The 24,480-nt window shown below is 39.6% G+C and overlaps 1 protein-coding gene across 1 annotated transcript; it reads right to left on the bottom strand.

Moving 5' to 3' along the window:
* Positions 1–305: 305 nt before the first annotated feature.
* On the bottom strand, positions 306–24,145 carry FGFR1OP2 (FGFR1 oncogene partner 2). Its single transcript, XM_044423282.1, has 6 exons — positions 23,725–24,145; positions 14,325–14,461; positions 10,568–10,685; positions 8,178–8,320; positions 5,375–5,488; positions 306–3,604 (listed from the first exon to the last, which is right to left on the bottom strand). The coding sequence occupies exons 2-6, from the start codon at positions 14,457–14,459 to the stop codon at positions 3,470–3,472; spliced, it is 645 nt and encodes a 214-aa protein (XP_044279217.1). The 5' UTR covers positions 14,460–14,461; positions 23,725–24,145; the 3' UTR covers positions 306–3,469.
* Between the last annotated feature and the right edge of the window lie 335 nt (positions 24,146–24,480).

Raw genomic sequence — 24,480 nt, 5'->3', positions numbered from 1 at the left:
AGTATTAGTTCTTTTGTGAACTTGTAATCAGAGGTCTAGCTCACTGATTCTCATGTTCTACAGCCTGAATATCCTATGTGTATTGTAGCCCATCTAGCAAATAATTCTCTCTACAGCTCATTCTGCCCTACACAGGATTAGCCTAAGCCTCTGTGTTTAAGGGCTTATGAAAATCACAAAAAAAAATTATCTGCACTTTCTGTTCCAGGTAGCATCAGTGAAGGTGCAGTGAAGGGTCATCAGAAAATGCATTTCATACATTTGAGAAACCAGGATTATTGTTAAAATATATCTACCCAACCCAATTTACTGGTAAAAATAAGTTTACTGTACAGGCTGCATTCTCAACCATAAGGTAATTCCAAGCATCTGCAGTACAAAAATAATGATATAGAAAATTGTCATGCCACACAAAAGGAAAGTTATTCAAAGTTTTAGTTACACTGGTTTGGACAAGAGAAGAGGATAATGTTAAACAGCCAAAAGTTTGAACTAAACAGTCACGATAATTTACACTTAATTACAAGTCAATAATCAAACATTTATCCATAAAGAATTACCAGCAAAGTAACAACCTCTACACTTTGAAGACTTCCACACTAACATCTTAAGATTTCTGGGGAAACTGCATTTTGACTGTGCTGAATCAAATCCCAGAGAGGTAATTACTTCCTTATACTCCAAATATAAAGAAAATACATTTTTAAGCTATTTACAAAAAACCTTTAATTTACAAAGGGGATAAGTAAAGCTTTCAGAAATTCCACTCTGCAACACAGGGAGAAAAAAGTTGTACAAAAGTTTGTGCTTAGGCTAGTTTTTCTTTAATCTACAGCTTGTTTCGAAAAGTCAAATTATAAATGTCTAAATACAAATTATGAACAGGTTTCTTTCCATAGGACGACCACTAAATGCTTCAATCATTTATCTGAAAAAAATATTTTAGGCCACCTTTTAGGATTCAAACCCCTCAAGATACCGGGTATCTCAATTACTGGAGAATCTCTTAGCATGCAATCCTATGCATGTTTCTACAGTTCCTCTTGGCTGGAACATGCTGGGAATTACAGAACTTGTTTGAGTTTCAGTCTTAACATGCATAGGCTTGCACTCTCAATGTTCTTTTGAGTGCCAGCACAAGTAACTTGAGGCACCAGGACATATATTCAAAAGGAAGTTATAGCAGAATTGATGGAAGTTAGCCACACACGTCAACAGCTTATTAAAAGTGTTTATCCCTGTGTAAGTAAAATCTAGGACAAATTTTAAAACTGGAATGTCAGATATACAAATAGTCTTGTATTCATGCTTACAGTTCATGTGAAAGTATTTTAACAGATGAGTGTGCACTGTACCATTAATAAATAAATTAGCATGCTATAAAAACTATCTCATAATACCAATTAAATATAGTTACATTACTTATAAATGGAGCCTAAAATAAGGTACCTGTTTTAGAAACAAGTAGAAAAACAGATCAGCCTTTACCCACTGGCTCTACAGATATCCGACTATTACTTGCCATCATCCCTGGACAGCATGGGCAATGGTCAGGGATTATGGGAATTGTAGCAAGACATTGGTACCCCAAAGTTGGGGTAGACTGTTCAGAATCATGCAGGCAGATTCAGTTGGGTCATACTAACTCAAGCAGTTAATCCCACTTCATTTTATAATATTTAGACTGAAGTTTTAACTCTCACCGTTTAGCTGCTCCATTATTATCAACATTCCTGCTGTAACTGTCTATGTAGTATATGTGGGTGGGATGTAATTCTTAGATTTAGAATAAGTTACATCAGTTTAAACCTAAGTTCAACTAAGTCTGGATTTATCCCATTTTTGTTAGATTGGCTTATACTGGGGAATAGTCTCGAAAGTACTTAGAAGTATGCACTTTGAGCTAGGTTGCTTGAAGGATGTAACCTTTTCTTTACCAAAACTTTAACATTATTTCATGGCAAATGTCAAGAAAACTGAGCATATTAGAACAAATTTACCAATTCTACCACATTGCCAAGCATCTTAGCATATCACATTTGTAAACAGCTAGCTCTGCTTTAGAGAAAGTTTCCAAATGCCTTAAAATGTTATCGCTTAATGAAGTCTTAATTTGTTTCAGTGCATGAAACATTTCTATGTTCAGGATCAGATCCCTAGTATCTTATACACAAATATAGGGAAGGAGGAAGTCACCCATCCCACACCCCAACTGTAGCCACCCACTCCTTTCTCTACCATCCTGAACAAATACTGAAAAGTGGCTTTTCAGCAGGTACAAGATGCTGCATTGTGGGGCACACAGAACACTGCACAAAATGATGGGATCCAGGTTTTATTTATGGCAGAGCCAAAAGAAGTGTTAAAGAGCAAAGCAAAAATTATTCTTTAACTACTAAAATAATATTCTGAAATTCTTGAACAGTTTATAAGGTTGTTTGTAAAATGCACATTCTACAAGAAAGTACATTTAGAACCACATGTTAATTCAATTACTGTTTTGTTTACTAATAGGTGTGTGGCTGACTGACTTAACTTGCTTTAGATAAGAGTAAAAAAGTAAGGCCAGCATTTTAAAGTTATTTGGTGCAATATGAACTGAAATCAATTTATCAAAAGCCTCAAACAGCTCTTTCCAACTTCTAGTATAAATGGCTACTACCCCGTCTTTGTTCAAAGGCAGTTAATGTGAGAAATGAACTTAGTGTGCAAAATTTCTATTAGCTGCTATTAGCACAGACTGATACTAGACCACATCCTATTTAGTAACCAGTCTCTTTAAGTGTGAACAGCAGTTGCTGCAGCTTTTCCTAAATGTAAGACAAATCCAGCTTTTCTCCTGCTTTTCTTGGTTCTGCAAATTGAGGACGGCTGACTGTACTAGCACTTGCAGTAGTTCCCTCACCCCATCCCAGGAGAGGTTGCTTTAAAAAAAAGTGCATTAGTATTAATTCATTTCAGTTAAAAAACGCAATCCACTTGAAAAATATAAAGCTGCTCAGGTTAGGTGGGTACTAAAGGTGTCAGCCAATGCCCTACAAGTTAGCCCAATCGCTAAACCTGCAGAACCAATTTCCCTCAAGTTCCAACAGGGTATCAGAACTGCAGTGAATAAGCCCTGGAGCACAACTTTTATTCTTATGTATATCTTTATGTAACCTACATGAACAGTAGTTTTGACTTTCTAAATAGTGCACCTAATTTGTCAGCTCTTCTGCATGGCTCCATATAAAATTTCTACTGACAACATCAGACAGTTTCCTACAGAAATTATATCTATGGCAATTAACATTGGACACTAATGGCAATTTTAAATAAGTCGTTTTAATGTTCTGTACATGGTAAAAATTTATCAAACTCATCTGCTCTAGGATGCATTAACTTGGTAATGCTGTACTAGGCTCGACAAGTGAACCCTGATACTTTACGCTATTATGTGCAGTAGCTATACAGAGTTTCCAGAGGATCTTCAGCTCTTTCTCAGACTCAAGTCACTGTTTGTTACTAATGCTGAAAGAGATGTACTTTCTGATGCATCATCCTTAAGATTCAAAAACGATTCTCTGGTGATCTGTAAGATTTCTCTCAGTCCTTTGTTCTCCTGCTGTAAAAAGCAAAAACAATACTCTTAATGTTTTTTGATACATTTTTTCTTTAAAACAATTATCTAAGCAGTAAGAGAACCAAAATGCAGATGGACATTTTCTCATAGCCCATAAAGGGAAGCAAGAAGGAAGAGTAAAAATAGGAGTAAAATAGGTCTAATTTAATATAAAGCAACTATAAACACTGAATTTAAGTGGACATGTGTTAAGAACTTCCCCCCTAACAGCATTAGAATGGCAAGACAGCAAGACCCTCCTCTATCAAGTCAGCTATACTTGGATCCCCCTTTCTTCCTCGGTTCCCTTGCTATTGCTAGTTTGTTACTAGACTAGAAGCAATTATTTTCAACTAGACTGTCCCAAATGCTCTTGCAGAAAGACAGTATATGCATGTCAAAAACCCAGTGTGACACTGAATGATAAAAAAGTTTAAAGTTAAAGCTGGGACACCAGCCAACCTATTATTTGACCAGAGATATCCCCCTGTTTGGGCTCTTCCTATGTAAGTGGCAACCTGCCTGGAACAATTCAACTGCACAAGCAGAAGCACAAGTTCCTCATTTATCAGCCATATAGGAGCCAAGGTGCTACACCTCATTTAGAGGCTATCACCTTTTATCCTGCAACTTTTTCTAGACAACTTCTGCCCTGGCTTAACTCTACTAAGCACAATTACTGCCATAACTGTAGGCATCTCTGAACAAGAACATTGGCCACAAACCCAGCACACAGATAAAAAGACTGAAATAACATTACACCAGAATGTCTGGGAATAACCTCTTCTCATTTCAATGGTAAGTGTCTTGAGTTTTAGAACTTCAGAGCTGTTATAATAAACAATGCCTCTGAGCACAAATAAAATTCATAGCTAAATTTCACCAGGACGTAAACTTGGGCCACAGAGAGATTAGTATTGCTCTCTCACTGTTGAAAGACAATATGAACTATTGGGTGAATGTGGGTAAATAAAATACTTAAGATGTTACACTTAATGCACTGAGATGGTGCATAGAGAATGACAACCATGGTTTATTGTCACATGCACAAATGTTGGGCTCCTTCCCTCAATATACCAACATGCTTCACGCATAGCTCTGAGGAGACGGAGGCATCTGCTTTCACTTTTAAACTAACCAGTTTAGTTTAAAACTGGTTAGTTTGCCATTACATATGAAATTGGCTAGCTATATATACATTTTTGGAATAAATCAGGATCTAAAGATACAGTTGATTTTGGTTACTCTAAGAAAGACACAGTTACACAAGCAGGGTTGTAAAAGGAAACTATGGTTAGTTTAAAGGTGGAAGCTTCTCCCATCCTTCCTGTTGCTGTGCAAAAACAGCACCATTAAGTTGCTCCCCACAGTTTATCACTAGCTATACTTCAGTTTCCATAGGACTAGAAGTTAGCTATAGCAACACAGGTTTTTGTTTGTGCCACTGCAAATGAAGCCTGCCCAAAATAACATGTTAAATGTTATAGCACTATAAAAAGTAATGTAGAAATAAATTTAAAAATTCATAGAGGGAGCCTGATTATTAGCACAGGTATGACAAATGAGAATCTCTTTCAGAGTACACTTTAAGATTCTGTGGATATATGAGCAATGTCTTTCAAAATACAATTTTCAGCTGCTACCTTGATATATCTAAAACTGTTTTATTATCATTAACTTCTAGAGCTTTAAATTTTGTTCATTTATTCCTTAAATTTTGCAGTTTAAAATATCTTGTTCACTTTTGAAATTTCCACTGAGTTTCATACTTACCTCAAGCTGAAAAATGCGCTCCTGTTCTTTGCAGCCTTGCTGCTCATCAATTTCAATAGCTTTTCGCATTACTGCTGCCATTTCTGTGATTTGATCCACATGCACTTGAAGTTCCTGAACAAAAGAATAAAGTAAAATTAAGTGCTAGTAACATTTCAAGTACCTTCACAGTGTTCAAGTGTATGTGCAGTCCATAAACACAGCTTATCAAATGTAGGAAAATAAGCTACCAATTTTTTCCAACATAACCACTCTTTAGATGTTTACTTAATTGCATGTAGGACTGATGCAGGGAGGAAGATATGGGTATATGCATAAACCCCGTCTCCAATTGGATTTTAGACTATCGTGCACCGAGTGTGAAACAAATGTCTGAATAGGGTTCCATATGCATGTTCTGCTGAACACAATTACAAAGCTTCTTTGATAGAAATTCTGCCTCATCATGGTCCTCAATCAAGGGAGCTCTGAAAATGCATTCAGTGACTCATCTTTACAGACCTCTTTGCAGGATTTCATACATTAAATGGAAGTCAGGTATATGCTGATGTTGGGGACAGGGCCTGCAAAGTTTTAAATGAACAACAAATTCAATTAAACCTCTGGTTTGTTTCCAACTGGAAATGATAATCACTGAAGAACCCAGAAATACAAGGTGAAAGCGACAGCAGGCAGCAAACAAACTTGTTTACTCCTGAATGGCACTGTCCAATCATGGGTTAATCAAGTGGTTGTTAGGTACAAATTGGACTGTATGAACATTTTAATAGAAATGCAGCAAAAAAAGCAGCCATACAAATCTAAGCCTCCCATCTTAAATATAGCTTAACACATCTTTACTGCCTTAGGTTAATCCAGCACCTTTACACACACTGCTGCTGCTCCTCAGTCGCAAAGTCATACCTGACTCTTCGCAACCCCATGGACAACATTCCTCCAGGTTCTCCTGTCCTCCATCAGCCCCCGGAGTACACTGAACCCCACACCCATCTCTCTTGTGACCCTATTCAGTCAACTCAACTTCTGCCATCCCCTTCTCCTTTAGCCTTCAATCGTTCCCAGCATCTGGGTCTTTTCCAATGAGTCCTTCCTTCTCATTAGGTGGCCAAAGTATTTGAGTTTCATCTTCAGTATCCGGCCTTCTAAAGCGCAGTCAGGGTTGATCTCCTCTAGGACTGACTGGTTTGATCGCCTTGCAGCCCTACAGACTCGCAGGAGTCTTTTCCAGCACCACAGTTCAAAGGCCTCAATTCTTCAGTGCTCAGCCTTCCTTATGGTCCAACTCCCATAGCCATACATTACAACTGGGAAAACCATAGCTTTGACTATGAAATTTTGTTGGCAGGGTGATGTCTCAGCTTTTTATATGTTGTTTAGATTTATCATAGCTTTCCTCCCAAGGAGCAAGTGTTTTTAAATTTCTTAGCTTCAAGTCACTGTCTGCAGTGATTTTGGAGCCTAAGAAAATAAAATCTGTCATTACGTCCATTTCTTGCACATCTATTTGCCAGGAAGAGAAAGGACCAGATGCCATGATCTTAGATTTCTTAATGTTGAGTTTCAAGCCAACTTTTGCACACTCCTCTTTCACCTTCATCAAGAGGCCCTTTAATTTCTCTTCACTTTCTGCCATTAGAGTGGTATCATCTGCATATCTGAGGTTGTTGATATTTCTCCCAGCAATCTTACTTCCAGTTTACAATTCATCTAGCCCAGCCTTTCATATGATGTACTCTTCATATCAGTTAATTAGGCAGGGGGACAATATACAGCCTTGTCGAACTCCTTTCCCAATTTGGAGCCAATCAATTGTTCCGTATCTAGTTTTCCCTGTTGCTTCTTAACCCACATACAGTTTTCTCAAGTGACAAATAAGATGGTCTGGTACTCCCATCTCTTTAAGAACTTGCCACAATTGGTTGTGAACCACACAATCAAAGGCTTTAGTATAGTCAATGAAGCAAAAGTAGATGTTTTTCTGGAACTCCCTAGCTTTCTCCATGATGCAGTGTATGTTGGCAATTTGATCTCTAGTTCCTCTGCCTCTGTGAAACCCTGCTTGTACTTCTGGTAGTTCTCGGTCCACATACTGCTCGAGCCTAGCTTGTAGGATTTTGAGCATAAAATAGCATGTGAAATGAGTGCAATTGTATGACAGTTTGAACATTCTTTGGCATTGCCTTCTTTGAGATTGGAATGTAAACTGACTTTTTCAAATCCTGTGGCAACACACACTGTACTATGTACCTAAACGTACTACTTCAAAATAAATTTCTGAATCATGCTTGCATCCCAAATATTTCAGGTACTTTCCATACTTGTCACCACTATTTCTATACCAAACAAGCAGGATTCTCCTTCAGTCTTCAAAAGGACTGAAAAAAGTTTGCATTTAGTCCTTTGAGGAGTTAACCTAAATAGTAAATGGAAAGTTATTTTGGTGCTTTTTATATTGGTCACTGAACTTATTCTAGGTAAGCGATTAACCTTATTTAGTTGCACACCCTGCTACCAACTGATACATACAAGTGAAGGGGGAATCAGAAGTTCCAAGGAAAAATACTGGGTAAGTAAAGAATAAAGCATTTCTCCTCATGCCCATATTTTCTTCTATGCAATTCATACCTTCCCACTGCCACTTTGCCACAGAGACGTTAGGCCCAGAATTTGTAATGAGGCTTAGCCACATGTAGATTCATCTCAGATGCAATTAAAACATAAAAGAACCCTAGCAGCTGGTATAAAGTAGGAGGAATTGAATAAAACATTACAAGAGTTTTATATATTTTTGAAGACATATTACCTTAGAGTGCTGCTCCTTTAACTTCATTATTATACCTGGATCATCCTTTTTGCTAGCCATAAGCAATCTAAACATCTGTTCTCTGTATTTGCTCATTATTAGCTCCAAGGCAGACTGATGTTCTTCAAGTGAAGTACGCAGTTCTAGCAAGATAAATGTAACACGTTTCAAATGAGCACAGAAAATCCTATGCAAGCATAATGGCTACTTCTGTTTGATAATAGTTATTTGTCTTACACACTGCTTTAATAGTCCAACCAGCCCCTCTAAGCAGTTCACAACACAACAATGCAAAACAGTCAATAAAAACAGTAGTATAAAAGAGCTAATCAAGCATTTAAACATTATAAATATAACAGTAATATATTACTCTCAATAATACTGAGAGTATTAAAATGTGGATTAAGTGTGGTGAATTAACAATATAAAACAATTCATTTAAAAAACAATTACAATAAAAGTCAATTATTAAAATGTCTGGAGAATAAAACCATTTTTGCCTGGCGTTGAAATGATTGCAATGAAGGTGCCAGGCAAACTACTCTTGGGAGCCTACTGGGGTGTGATCACCAAAAAGGTTCCTCTTTTTCTGTTTGTCTTCCTCCTCACCTCCTTACAGAATGGCCTCTGAACCTGATCTAAAGTGACAGGTAGGTATATACAGGAGAAGGCAGTCCTTCAGGTAAGCTGGTCCCAAGCCATTTAGGACTTTATATGTCAACACAAGCACTTTAAATTGGGCCCAGACTTCAAATGGTGGCCAATAAAGATGGTGTAAAATTGGCATGACATGTGTGCATAGACTAGTTCTTACCAACAACCATGCCACCCTATTTTGAACCAGTTGATGTTTCTGGACCATCTTCAAAGGCAGCCCCATGTAGAGTACATTATAATAGTCCAGCTGAGAGGTTACCAGAGTGTGTGTGAATGTGGCAAGGCTCTGTCTGTCCAGGTAGAGCCAAAGTTGGTAAATCAAATGTAGTTGAAAGAAGGCGCTCCTGGTTACTGAGTCACCTGAGACTCAAGCAATACTTTTGGTCCCAAAAGCACCCCCACATTATGGACCCTGTCCTTAGAGGAAGTGTCACCCTGTTCAGGACAGGTTGAAGGCATCCCAACTGATCAGATGTTGCACCCACCAATAGTACCTCCATCTTGTCTGGACTGATCTTCAATTTATTGGCCCTCATCCAAGAGTTCAGACACTGGTTGAAAACAAAAACTGCCTCACCTGGGTTTGATGAAAATGAGAGGTAAAGCTGAGTGTCATCAGCGTACTGATGACATTGCAGACCCCAGCTCCAAATAACCTCTCTCAGCAGTTTCATGTAGATGTTAAACAGCATGGGGGATAGTATTGAGCCCTGTGGAACCCCATGACATAACTGCAATGGGGTAGAGCAACTATCCCCCAGCACCATCTTCTGGACATGGTCAGCCAGATAGGAGGCAACTTGTCCAGAAAGACACCATGGCCAATGATGTCAAAAGCTACTGAGACATCCAGGAAAATCAACAGGCTCACACCCTTCTCGTCTCTCTTCCAGCAAAGATCATCCTATAGGGTGACCAAGGCAGTCTCCATCCCAAACCCAGGTCTGAAACCTGATTGAAATGAATCTAGATAATCTGTTTCATCCAAGAGTGCCAGGAGTTGCCCAGCCACCACCCGCTCAAACACCTTGCACAAAAAGGAGATGTTCGCTGAAGGCCTATAGTTGGTAATATCCCCTGGGTTCAGGTTTAACTTTTTTTAGGAATGGTTTTATCACAGCCTCCTTCAAGGACCATATGGTGCCCTGGATACCTCTCTTAACAGAATCAAGCCAACTGTGGAATCCAATTTGCAGCAGATCTGAAAAATTTTATCTTTGAAGTGACAAGCAAATTCATCGCAGCAAGATACCGAGGGTTCAATGATCCCCTTCAATGAGCCAGATTGGAAAATGTCCTGAACCACTCAGAAAAGCTCAGCTGGATGGGACTATGAGATGCTGGCAAAATATTAACTATAATCCTCAACCTACTTAAACTATAATAAAGCCATAATTGTTACTGTAGAATAAAGTGATCAGAAGACTATGAAATCAATCCAGATTTCTGTTACAGTAGAATATTATGCCTAGTGCCCACCTACTACTTCAGGCAGATCACAGTAGTGTGATCTGCATCACATTTGGAAAGAGGTATTTTGGTATTATTATTTTTAGCACAAAACTACTATTATTAGTAATAAACATTATTAATAAATTACTTTAATGTTAATGAATCCTTGGGACACCATTAATGGGGTATAATTTTAGAACTATGTAAATGCTCAGAATGAGGTTCATCCTTGACTGAGCACAGTGAAGGCTCACTATATAAAAAAATAAATATATGTTTACCTTTATTTTCTTGCTGTAATTCTCTGATCTGCCTGTTTTCCTGCTGAATACCCAAAACCAGTGAAGAGCGGGGTCTATGTCTTGCTACTTCATTAAGCTCTTGAATTTCTTCCTGGTACTGAAATTAAATGGATATTTTATAAAGAGAATGATAATAAGAATGTCAAACCTGCTACCAGTAGCAAAGTTCAACTTACTTGCAAAAACCAACCAGTCAAATGTGTCCAAGAGGACCTTGACCTTGTGTTTTTCAACAGAAGCCTATCCTACCACAATAATCTTTTAAAGAAACTAAGTAGATGTCCAAAAGCAGCTTATAAACTGGCCTGGGAGATCAGCTGCTTTAAAGAAAGTAAGCCAGAAATCCAACTGCATATGTGTAAGCCCTTGGACATAGCTATAGGTAAAATACCTTTGTATCTCAGTCAGTATTAATATCACTTTCATCCAAAGGCTATTTTCAAAAGTCAATGTATATTCTGAACAGTATGTGGGGAGGTAGCTTTGCCATAGTTTTTCTGAATACTAGAACAGACACACAACACTCATTAAAATGCAAAATAAATGAAGTTTTAAAATATTTAAGTAATGTTCTGATGAAATCAACATAATTAAAATAGTTCAACTAGTTTACTGATTAAAGCCTGATCAGTCAATTTCACAGTATTCTGCCTTTGAAAAGCATGAAAGCAAAAAGTGAGTATAGCTGGATGCAAGGGTCATTCCATCCACACAATAACAAGTGTGGGTAGGCTGCAGCAAAACATGCATAACTGTAGCAGTGCACAAGCATAAGATAGTAGAACTATATCATTGGTGCAGTTACAGTGTAGAATGCTGTGCAAAAATATTTTCTGAACAAAGAATCAGGCAAGAAGTTTAAATTATTGCTTTGTTATCTGCACCGAGATTCACCTCCAAGTAAACAGGAAGCGATTTCTTTTGGTAAGAGATTTACTTTTGGCTGTATGTCAGTGTGCCACAAATAGCAAGAGATACATATAGGCAAGTAGATTAGTACCCTTTGCGGGTTTATTAAAAACATGGTACCAAGAACAATCACTTGCACAATGATGGGATGACAAAGCATGATTAATAATTCATTAATATTTTTTCAAATATCAAAGCACATCAGCCAAACAGTTCCTACATAGTGCAGGAGAGAGTATAAACTACCAACTGTCTGCAACACACCAATTAATTCAGCTGGACCCACTTGGGGATTCTAACCTAAATATAATAAAAGGAGAGGATTGGTGAAACAGAAATGTGAGAGAAACACATTGAACACAATTCCACTGCACACAGAAAATGCCACACTTATGGACTAAAAGGTGCCACCTGATATATAGGATAGCAAGTAGCCTGAACAGGAATGAAGTTACAGCACCAGCTTTTTCCAGGTGCCCACAGAATTGGACTGTTAGAGAAATGATATGTAAGGTATATAGCCAAGTACTTTTACTTAGAAGTAGATCTCGTTATCTAATTGAATTTACGTGGAAATACACTGTAAGTGTAATCTTAGATTAAAAAATAAAACAAAATGTGAATAAATTGAAGTTTTACAATATATTCCAAAAATGAATACTTAACTCAACTTAACTCAAATGAAACTTAACTCAAACATAAAAGAGGTACTTATGGTTGGTTCACCAGTGGACCTAGAAGTAAGAGGAATTTAAATGTAACAAGAAATGAAAGCAGGTGAATTTTCTGCCGGGGCTTCTTGTTATGGTGGCCATTTTCAATATTCAAGCTGCATTGGAGCTTGCTATACTATGCCGTTATGGGTGAACTAGGTAAGGATGGGTTGTTGGGGTGACGGACAAGCAACCTTAAAATTGCCGAAGAGATTTGGAATGCCTCTCCACACTTCAACATCCCAGTACTAGTGAATTTGCAAGTAACAAGCTACAACATGCCCCCAAAGTGGCTTGAAAATTAAAAATAGAAACTGCCACCTGAACAGGAAGCCCCATGGGGAAATTCACCTGTGGTGGCTTTGCATTATGTGAAAACTGGCTCATTGTCTTGTGGCACCTTAAAATTTAACAAATGTATTATAATATATGAGGTCATGGGCAAGAGTTAACTTCATTCTCTGTTGATGGGTGGATATATACTTATGGTGTACAGAAAGAAAGAAAAACATTTAAAATGCGTCAGACAGAAATTTAATGCAAACATACAGTCTGTTTAGATATATGCAAAATAAATGCTGTAGATATAAAAGATACAAAAGGCAGGGCTCTTTCTCAGAGGTGGTGCCTAAATTGTAGAACTGTCTTTCAAAGACAACTAATCTGATCCTCTCTGTGAACATGCTTTAAATAGCAGGTTACAGCACTACTGTTTAAGAAATCTTTGGAGAAAATAGACTGTTTGCTCACATGCCCATTTTGTTTTATACTGCTATTTTAGTGGGTATTTTAAATGTAATTTACATTATTTTCCTGGATGAAAAGCATAATATAAATACTTAAAATTTTACAAAATTAATAAAAGATAAACATGTTCATGAAGACTAACATTAGAAAGAATATATATTCAAGTCCCAGCAAGAAAAGATGTACTGCAACTTTTCAAAATGTACAGTAGTGAGATCCATTTACAGACAAATCAATTATTCCTACTGACTGCCAAAAGCTTTGATTTTATGTGCTTCACTTGTAAATACATTATACAATGAAGAACTTTAACAAAAGACACACAGTAGTATATGGGAGAGGGAAAATGGTCTCTTCATTTACTTTCTCTACACCATTCTGTATGCCTCTGTCACGTCTCCTATTACTCCCCTTTTTTCTAAGCTAAACCATGCCAGACGTCTCAATCTCTTCTCATGGGGAAATTGCTCCAGCCCTTTGATTATTTTCAATGCCCTTTGTTGCATTTTTTCTAATTCTAAATTAGCCTTTTTAGGTGTGGTGACTAGAATTATATACAATATTCTAAGTGTAGTTGTTTGATGTTTTCATTAAGTTGTCCACCACAATCCCAAAATCTCTTTCTTGGTCAGTGATTGCTAGTCCACATTCTCATCAGTTTATACAGGAAGTGTGATTTTTTTTTGTCCTAATTTGCATCACTTTACACCTGCTGACATTTCCCATTTTTATGCCCATTCTTCAGTCTAGAGCTCCAGAATCCCTCTTTGTTTTAACCACACTAGATAATTTGGTGTGGTTAAACTTGGCCAGCAAACTTGGCCACTACACTGCTTGCTCCTAATTCCAGATCATTTATGAAAAATTTGAAAAGCACTGGTTGCAATATAGATCCCTGTAAGTTACTAAGATATTTACTTCCCTCCACTGGAGGAATTTATAATTCATTCTTGCTTTCTGTCCTTTAACCAATTACTGATTCATAGTGGAACCCCCTCCTCTTATTCCCTGACTGCTAAGATTGATCGGGAGTCTTTGGTGCAGGACTTTGTGAAAAGCCTTCTGGAACTCCAACTAAACAATCAGCAATATTATGTAAAAATCTAAAGGTTAAGTCTGGATATATACAAATTTAGAAGACTCTTAAACAGTGTATCATTTCAACTGGTTTCAAATGTTAAAAAAGCTATAAAGTCCTTTTCAATTATAACACACAGATATACAGCCAATAAGACAGCATTTCTCATAGGCTGTAACAATATAGTGAACTGCCTGATGCATTTTACTCCTTTGGTCTCTGCAAAAAATCTGGAAATAGTCATATTTAAGCAGTCAGCTTTTGAAAAAGAACAATTAAAACTACAGACCTGCTTCATTGCTTCCACTTGTTTGTTGAGAGCTGTAGTTTGTTCAATCAGAGCTTCTGCTGCATTGTCATGTTCTCTCAATCTCTCCACTAGAGCTTTTGCATCAGCTAAGGCCTTCTCAATTGTGCAACTCATTTCTAAATAAAATAAAATAAATCAAGAGATTTGTTACATAATACCAACATCATGTTGTCAACTCCAAAAATGTATTGAGTATGTTTCTAGTCTCTGAAATATTCAAACTTATTTCATCTCAATCTGAGAAAGCATTTTAATAGGTATGGGATCCTCTGATCCTTACTATTGTGAACAATCAGTAGCAGGCAAAGTCTGCATGGAGTCACCTTTTTAACTGCTGACCAGTCTACTATGGATGATCCACAGTATAGGAATATATTTATTTCTAATTTGGCAACAGTTGCTCAAAAAAAATCAAGATGCACAGTGGAAAAAAACAGATTTATGAGAACCACCACCAACCTAATCAGCTAAAATATATCAAGGAACATATTGAACAAGCAGAGTAATTATGAAGACATGTCCAGAATTAAGGCATAAAAATATTCACATACTACTCAATATTTTATACTCAATTTTGTACTTTCTTACAAGACAATGAAATCTCAATGATTTTAACAGGCCTTACTTCTAAGTAAGTAAACTTAGGGATGTAGGTTTATTATGAACTGCTCTTAATCCTGACCTAACTAATTCTCCTGATAAAGCTGCTGGAGTGGTCCCTATCAATGCCATCTTACAAAACAGATTCTAAAAGAGCTTATTTCACAAGTAATACTTAAATTGATTTTGGCTATCTTGTTAATTTTAGTAGTTACAGTGATGGAAACTTATATCCAATTTTCATGGGTTCCTTTCATTTCTATCCTGCATCAAGGATTCCAACACAACATTTACTTGAAAGCAAGGTCCAATGAACTCTATTGGATTTACTCTGAGGTACGTGTGCATAGGATTGCCCTAGTTTACATCACTTATGAAAACACCCTTAAACACAGGCACAATTCTAAAAGAAAACCATATGAGTGAGTGTGAAGGGCAACTGCCAGGCTTACAAGCTGGCTTGGTTATGTCATGGAGCTGTTGGTGTTATATGAGATTTTCTTAGTTGAAATAGTCACTAGGACTACTCAGCAAGTCCACTGTTGAGCTACAACTTGAATCAAAGCTTCCCACACCCAATCTGGAATAGCTGCACCACGGAATCACATTGGAATGTTTGTGTCCAAATAGTGCTGGCATTGCAACCTTCAAATACCAGTTCTGAAATGAGGTATGGACACCGCCTGTAATGTGGAATGAAGAATACAGACATTTCTAATTAATACTTCTGTTCTGAGAGCCAGTAATGTCAATTATCAATCCAAAAGGGATATTTGCATAAATGTATAAAACAATGACTAAACTACTACTATATTAAGCACTGCAGAATAGAGTAAACATGTCTACTAAAATCATTGTGAAATAACTGGATCTTACTATATGTAACTGAAAATGCATTATACATTCTGCTTCTTTGACTCCCACATCTAGATACCCATAAAAAGCAAACATATGAATTGGCTCTTACAAAAATATGTAGAGAAACAAAATATTAATATGATTTCAAAAAAATTAATATCACTGCAGATCTATTACATAAATCACTATTTTACAATAGCTTATGCAGATTGCAGTGTTTCTACACATCTGCCAAATGCCAGCATTGTAAACATGGTAGAACTTCACTGACAGTCACAATCCATACAGCCTGAAAATATTTGCAATCGCTCAAGCAAATGAGTTGTACAAGAGGTAGCAACTAAAACCATCCCAAAGAAAAAGAAATGCAAGAAAGCAAAATGGCTGTCTGAGGAAGCTTTACAAATAGCTGAGGAAAGAAGGGAAGCGAAAGGCAAGGGAGAAAGAGAAAGATACACCCAATTGAATGCAGAATTCCAGAGAATAGCTAGAAGAGATAAGAATGCCTTCTTAAATGAACAGTGCAAAGAAATAGAAGAAAACAACAGAATAGGGAGGACCAGAGATCTCTTCAAGAAAATTGCAGATATAAAGGGAACGTTTCATGCAAAGGTGGGCGTGATAAAGGAACAAAATGGCAAGGACCTAACAAAGGCAGAAGAGATTAAGAAGAGGTGGCAAGATTAGACAGAAGAACTATACAAGAAAGAGCTTAACATCCCTGATAACCAAGATGGGGTGGTCCACTGACCTCGAGCCAGACATCCTGGAATGTGAAGTCAAATAGGCCTTAGGAAGTCTGAGCAACAACAAAGCTAGTGGATGTGACAGTATTCCAGATGAGCTATTCAAAATCTTAAAAGATGATGCAGTAACAGTGCTATGCTCAATATGCCAGCAACTTTGGAAAACTCAACAGTGGCCACAGGATTGGAAAAGGTCAGTTTACATTCCAATCCCAAAGAAGGGCAATGCCAAACTACCTCACCATTGCACTCATTTCACATGCTAGCAAAGTTATGCTCAAAATCCTACAAGCTAGGCTCCAGCAGTATGTGGACTGAGAACTACCAGAAGTACAGGCAGGATTTCGAAGAGGCAGAGGAACTAGAGATCAAATTGCCAACATACGCTGGATCATGGAGAAAGCTAAGGAGTTCCAGAACAACCTCTACTTCTGCTTCATTGACTATGCTAAAGCCTTTGATTGTGTAGATCACAACAAATTGTGGCAAGTTCTTAAAGAGATTGAAGTACCAGACCATCTTATTTGTCTCTTGAGAAACCTATATGTGGGTCAAGAAGCATATGTGTCCAGTGAAAACTGGACACGGAACCACTGATTGGTTCAAAATTGAGAAAGGAGTTCGGCAAGGCTGTATACTGTCGCCCTGCCTATTTAACTTATATGCAGAGCACATCATGAGAAAGGCGGGCCTAGATGAATCAACAGTTGAAATTAAGATTGCTGGGAGAAATATCAACAACCTCAGATATGCAGATGATATCACTCTAACGGCAAAAAGTGAAGAGGAACTAAAGAGTCTCTTGATATGGGTGAAGGAGGAGAGTGCAAAAGTTGGCTTGAAACTCAACATAAAAAAACCTAAGATCATGGCATCTGGTCCTCTCAGTTCCTGGCAAACAGATGGGGAAGAAATGGAGGTAGTGACAGATTTTATTTTCCTGGGCTCCAAGATCACTGCAGACAGGGACTGCAGCCAAGAAATTAAAAGACGCTTGCTCCTGGGGAGGAAAGCTATGGCAAATCTAGACAGCATACTAAAAAGAAGAGACACCCTGCCAACAGAAGTGCGTATAGTCAAGGCTATGGTTTTCCCACTTGCAATGTACGGCTGTGAAAGTTGGACCACAAGGAAGGCTGAGCACCGAAGAATTGAGGCCTCTGAATTGTGGTGCTGGAAGAGACTCCTGCGAGTCCCTTGGACCGCAAGGCGATCAAACCAGTCAATCCAAGAGGAGATCAACCCTGACTGCTCTTTAGAAGGCCAGATACTGAAGATGAAACTCAAATACTTTGGCCACCTAATGAGAAGGAAGGAATCCCTGGGGAAGACCCTAATACTGGGAACAACAGATGGCAAAAGAAGAAGGGGATGGCAGAGAATGAGATGGCTAGATGGAGTCAGTGAAGCAGTTCGTGTGAGCTTAAGTGGACTCCGGGGGATGGTGGAGGACAGGAAGGCCTGGAGGAATGTTGTCCATGGGGTCACGATGGGTCGGACACGACTTCGTGACTAACAACAACAACAACAAAGCAAATGAGAATTCAACAACTTGATCCACAATTACTTTATTTATTGTAATTTCCTCTGGCATGTCACATAGTAATGTGTGGCATCCGGTCTGTCATGTAACCCACAAGGATTCTTCACAGCGACAAAGTTATTAAAGTCAAATATATAATGGTGTGCCAACCTGAGAAAGCAGTCATGCATGGAAAAGGCAATTGCTGGCACCTAAGTTTGTGTTTAACTGTTCACTGTTAAGATAAGTATGGAATGTGGCTTACTTTCTCTAGATAGCAAGGTGCAGAAGGCAGGATCAATGTATGGATGGTTAACAGCTAAAATGACCAATGACTGAGTTTGCTCTTAAAGATATTAAAACATGTGGCTTGTTAGTTAGTGTATGATGCTGGTTTCTTATGAAGGAAAAATGAAGTGGTCTGTATTGTTGTATGTTTCAATAAAAAGCTTTTGTTTTTTGTTTTTTTAATCTTCCTGTTGGCTTGTTGTCTCTCATGGTTGGACAAAGGGACCTTTAGGCCATTCTAGTTTAGAGTCCCTGACAATAATACCTGGTTATTAGAGTCAAAAATTGTGGCAAATCTGAAGGAGAGAAGAGAGACCAGCAGCATTCTAGCCAGCTTGACTGACACAATCTCTTGAACAAGGACGACTGAACACAAGAACCTCAGATCACCGATTTATACTTTTAATGTAGGTTTCTTCTCCTGTTGATGTGCACCTATCATTTAAGTCTGCACTTAAAAGTATCCAAAGGTTGTTATTGTTTTTGCTACAAAAAGAATCTTGTGGCAATTTTAACAAATTTATTCTGGTATAATCCTTCATGAACAATTCTCCCTTCACTATATCATCTGCAGGGGAAATTACATAAAGTTAATAATGTAACCAACACATGATATATTAGTATGCAAATCCTTGCTTCTAAACAAATCAAATGGCAAGGAACACCACATTGCTTTGAATGAGTTCAAATCTCCACATCCTGATGAATTGCATCCTAGAGTAATAAAGGAACTGGCAGAAGAATTCTCAGAACCACTGTCAATTATCTTTGAAAAATCATGGAGCATGGGTGATGTGCCAAGTGACTTAATGTTGTTCCTATTTTCAAAAAGGGAGAAGGAAGCTGGGAATTGTACATGAGTCAGTCCGACATCAATCCCCAGGAAAATTCTGGAGCAGGTCATAAAGCAGGCAATTTGCAAACACCTTGAAAACACTGCAGTGATTACTAGATTTCTTGTAATCTAGATTACTAGATGGATTTGTGAAGAACATATCCTGCCAGATTAATATGATCTCATATTTGATTGGATAACTTTCCCTGTGGACTGCTGGAATACTATTGACATAATATATCTTGTCTTCAGCAAAGCTTTTGACAAAATGTTCCAGGATAACTTGATTAGCAAACTAAAAGTGGGCTAGATCAGGTGGATCCACAGATGATTACAGAATCAGACTCAAAGATTGGGTTCATGTGTCACAAGAAGCAACCCTGGTTCAGGGCTTTTTAGCTCAATGTGCCTGAAAGATAATTGGGCTCATGGAGGCAACTCTTCTCCTTCCCTTTAAATCCTTTAGGCCAGGAGCCCACAACCCCTGGGCCATGGACCAGTACCGGTTTGTGGCCTATTAGGAATTGGGTTACACAGCAGGAGGTGAGAGGCTGGCAAGTGAGTGAAGCTTCATCTGTATGTGCAGCTGCTCCCCAGTACTAGTATCACCATTGGGGAGTGGCTGCAAATACAGATTAGCATTACGACCCTTTAGGGTCTTGGGCCTTGAAAGAAGGAAGGAGCGGAGATAGCAGCAGCAGCGCCTGGCGGCAAGTGGTGTGGAGAAGCAGGGCAGCATGTATGCGAGAGGTGAGGGAACTCGGAAGCAGATATGGGCTGAGCTGCGGGGGGGGGGGGGGGCTCCCACTGATTCTGCATTATGGTTTTATGTTTCATTATATATTACAATGTAATAATAAAAATAAAGTGCACAATAAATGTAGTGTGTTTCAATCATCCCTTCACCTGGTTTGTGAAAAAACTGTCTTCCACAAAACCAATCGCCTGTGCCAAAAAGGTTGGGGACTGCTGCTTAGGCAGTATCCTAAGACACACTACAGGGACCAATGAGGCTCCTAACTTTGGCAAATGTGATCATGAGTTGAATTTGGCTCACTAATTTTGCCAAACAGTCTCTATTGTATGAATAGGGCTAATGTTCTGAAGCACAGCAGAGAGAATGAAGGAGCTGAACAGACATCCTCACATTCTTCTTCAGAGGGGACTTTCTGGAGCAGTGGGGGAAGGAGTGTGCCTGATCCATGCTCAGGCAAAAGGCATGGGCTTCTCTTAAGTACACAAGGGGAACAGAAGGAACCAGGTGAGTGGTGCAACCCCCAATTGCGCACAACCCCCAGCTGACTCTTACCTGTTATGCTCATGCATGTGCGAAATTTCTCTCAGGCATGTGCATGGGGGGACAGTGGAGGAATAAGCTAAGCAGTGCAGCTTCTTTCCACTCATGCGCCAAAGAAGACTTTTAGGACAAGAGGCAAGTAGACTGGGGATTTCTCTGACAGCTGCACAAAACAGCAGTGCTCTCTGGCTAGCCAACTGGCAAGAGAGGCAACAGCCCACTCTTGACAAGAGAATGTCTAGTTCAGGCCTCAGTACCATGATGAGTTGTGTTGTCCATGTTCAGACAACACAACAAGTCATTGTGGTACTAAGGAACCATAGAATAGTCTGTGGAAACCCTTTCTTTTTGTGCTTTCCACAAACCAAGCACACCCTGTGAAATTCAATGATAGGGTTCAGATGACATAACAGAGCAACAGTAGTAAAAAAAAAAAAAGTCCAGCAGAGCTTGTTGGGTTGTGCAAATGACATTTTTCTATCTGAGGAGAGGTAACAAGTGGAGTACTGAAGGGTTCAGTCCTGGGTCCAGTGTTCTTCAACATTTTAATTAATGATTTGGATGAGAGAGTACAGGGAATGCTTATGAAATCTTCAGCTGACACAAAATTGGGTGGAAAGCTAATACTCTAGAAGACAGAAACTAAATGCAATGCCTTTTGGATAGGTTGGAGCACTGGGCTGAAAACAACAGAATGGAATTTAACAAGGTAAATGTAAAGTTTTGCACCTAGGAAAAGGAAACCAAAATGCACAGTTACAAGAAATGAGGGATGCTTGGCTCAACAATACATATGAGAAGGATTTTGGAATTATTACAAGCTGAATATGATCACAAGCTGAATGAGTCAACAAAGTGAAGTGGCTGTAAAAAAGACAAATGCTACTTTATGTTGCATTAATAGAAGTATCACTTCCAAATCATATGAAGTGCTAGTTCCTCAGCACTAGTTAGACTTCAACTTGAGTACACAGGAACATAAGAAAAGCCATACTGGATCACACAAAAGATCCACCTAGCCCAGTACTTGGTATACACGAAGGCAACCAGCTGTCCACAGGAACCATCAAGCAGGATGGGTATAAGATCTCCTCCTGCCAGTTCCTCAACAACTGGTGTATGCAGGCATGCCACCTCTGATAAAGGAGGTAGCACACAGCCATCAAGGCCAGTAGCCACTGATAGCCTCCCCGTCATGATCTGTCCAATCCCCTTTTAAAGCATCCAGATTGGCAAGCATCACCACTTCCCATGGCAGCAAATTCCATTGTTTAACTATACATGGTGTGAAGAAGTACTTATCTGTCCTAAACCTCCTACCAGTCAGTTTCATGGGATGACCCTGGATTCAGGTGTCATGGGACAGGGAGTAAAATGTCTCCTCTCTACTTTTCTCCTCATTGTCTGTTATTTTAAACACCTCCATCATGTCTCCCCTTACTTGCCTTTTCTCTAAGCTGAACAGTCCCAATTGTCATAGTCGCTCCTCTCTGCATCTATTCAAAGTCAACAATGTCCTTTTTCAGGTAAGGTGACCAGAAATGAACACAATATTTCAAATTGTGCTCACAATAAGGTTTTGTATAAGAGAAGTAAGATTTTGGCAGTTCTATTTTCTCTTCTGTTCTTAATGATGCCCTGCATGGAGTTTGCCTTCCACTTCTTCCCCAAGATCCCTTTCTTGCAGTCACTTCTAGTTCAGATCCCACTAGAACATAATTGAAGTTGGGGGTTTTTTGCCCCAGCATGCACTCCTCTACACTTGCTTACACTGACCTACAGTTGTCATTTTGAAGCCCGTTCTACCAGCTTGGAGATCCTTTTGGAGCTCCTCACAATCCCATTTAGTTGCACTCACCCTACAAAATTAGTGTAATCAGCAAACTAGGCCACCTCACTAGTTACTCTTAATTCCAGATAATTTATGAATAGGTTGAAAAGCATTGGTCCTATTACAGAATCCTGAGGGACTCCACTGGTGACATCTTTCCATTGGGAGAAATTGCCATTTATTCCAATCTTCTCTCTTCTGTTCTTCAACAAGTTAGGGATCCATAAGAGGACCCCCCCACAACACACACACACTTTTATTCCATGACAGCCTAGTTTGCTCAGGAGCCTTTGGTCAGGACTGTGGCAAAGGTATTCTGGAAGTCCAAGTAAACAATGTTCACTGGATCACCACTGTTTACATTCTTACTGATACTCTCATAGATCTGTAATAGGTTAGTGAGACATGACTTCCCCTTGCCGAAGCCATGCTAATTTTTTTAAAGCAGGGCTTGTCCCTCTATGTGCTTAGTGATTCAATCTTTAATAGTGTTTTCAAGTAGCTGAACCGGTCTGTAATTCCTTGGACCATCCCTCGACAGTCCAAAAATGCAGGTCACAGAATAATGGACTCAAATTACAGGAAGTCAGATTCCAGCTGGACATCAGAAAAACTTCCTGACTGTCAGTGCAATGTGACAATTGACCCAATTACTTAGGGAGGCTGTGGGCTCTCCCACGCTGGAAGCATCCAAGATGCAGCTGGACAGCCATCTGTTAGGGATAGTTAACTTGAAAATCCTGCACAGAACACCAGGTTGTCCCCAATGGCCTTACAGACCCCTTTCAATCCAACTATGCTAGGACTCTATACACCATTAATAGCAATGGTGCAGCTGCCAAACATGTGAACTGAGAGGCCACCGTGCAACGTTCTTTGCCAAAGGCTGATCTAGTAGCATCTTGGAATTCCCACCTACTGTGACAATAGCTGTTTGCCTCGTCAGGCCAGGAGAGGATATTACGCTTGATGCAAGGGATACACCACGAATGCCCCTCACAGTCCATTATTCCTGGGTAATCGAAGCTTCCTGACATCTTTCTCTTCAAGCACGGTATTTTCTGCATCAGTTTGTTCTCGCCTCGCGGGGGCCAAACCTGCCACATCCCACAAATTCCCTCCCCGAACAAGAAGAGGCTTAAGGTTGCTCGCCCCGAGCGTGCCGACCTCTGTTCGAAAGAGCCGTTTCACCGAAGACGCCGACATGCCAGCGGAGCGCGTTCCATGACGGGGCGGGAGGCACCTGCCCGCTCGCGGGCGCTCGCTCGCCCGCGCGCTCCTTCCCCTGCCTCCCCGCGAGCCAATCAAAGAGCAACAACCCCTCGCTCTCCTCATACACACCACTATGTAGACAGACAAGCGGGCAGCGAGCGCGCGCGCGCACAAACACACACGCACTCACCGATGGTCACAGCACATTCCTCATCAGCCACCGGACCGAGCTGGGGGATGTGGAGAGACCCCCGCTATCCCGTTGCACCTTCCGTCTGCTGCGCCGCGTTCTTAAATGGCGGCAGTCCGAGAGAAAGACAGAGGAAGCGCCGGCCTGCCGAACGGCCTCATGAGGAAACCGGCAGGTAGGTAAGGTGAGAAGAATGAGACCGCCACTCGCACACAGCAGTCACTACCTGGCGGTCAAGAGATGAGCCAAGATCCACGACCGGTTATCGCGAGACTTCGCCTTCCTTCCTAACTCCTGGTGCGTGGTTTGTTCTTAAACATCGCGAGACGGATTTTTAACAAGCGAATTATTACCTCAGCTCCCCCTGAGCGCGAAGAGGAGGGAGACATCGAATATGTCGAGATTTCCATCCCTAACTCCTCCCCGCCTCATCTTTCGCTAAAGAGAATAGCGGGGCGGGCGAGACGAAACGCCCTGCAGCATTTTCAGCCAATAAATCGTTGCGTTACAATATCGCGAGGATCTTTCACTAACGAGGCTTAGACTAAGGTGGTATTGTAAACTTATGCAAAAAGATTTATGTTGGAGCATAGCCTCTGGATTGACTTTAAGCTTTATTTTAGACTTCTGTCTTGGGTGGAATTGTCCGCTGCATATCAAGACAGCAGGGAGATTCAGAACTTCAGTGCTGCTGAGATTGTGCAGCTGTGTGTTCCCACGGGCATTCGTACTGCCTATAAATCAGGTATTACTTCA

This window comes from Varanus komodoensis, unplaced genomic scaffold, assembly GCF_004798865.1.
Source record: "Varanus komodoensis strain SLA01 unplaced genomic scaffold, ASM479886v1 scaffold13_3, whole genome shotgun sequence".
Classification (NCBI taxonomy): Eukaryota; Metazoa; Chordata; class Lepidosauria; order Squamata; family Varanidae; genus Varanus; species Varanus komodoensis.
Note: the sequence above shows the minus strand (reverse complement) of the source record. Positions and strands in the feature narration are given on the sequence as shown.

Bases quoted from the DNA above. Each gene is read 5' to 3' on its own strand.
- FGFR1OP2 (XM_044423282.1), bottom strand. From the start codon at position 14,459: ATGAGTTGCACAATTGAGAAGGCCTTAGCTGATGCAAAAGCTCTAGTG. The intron at 8,321-10,567 runs GTAAACATATAT...TTATCTTGCTAG, and splicing joins ATTACAGCAAGAAAATAAAG to AACTGCGTACTTCACTTGAA. The intron at 3,605-5,374 runs GTAAGTATGAAA...TGCTTTTTACAG, and splicing joins AGCGCATTTTTCAGCTTGAG to CAGGAGAACAAAGGACTGAG.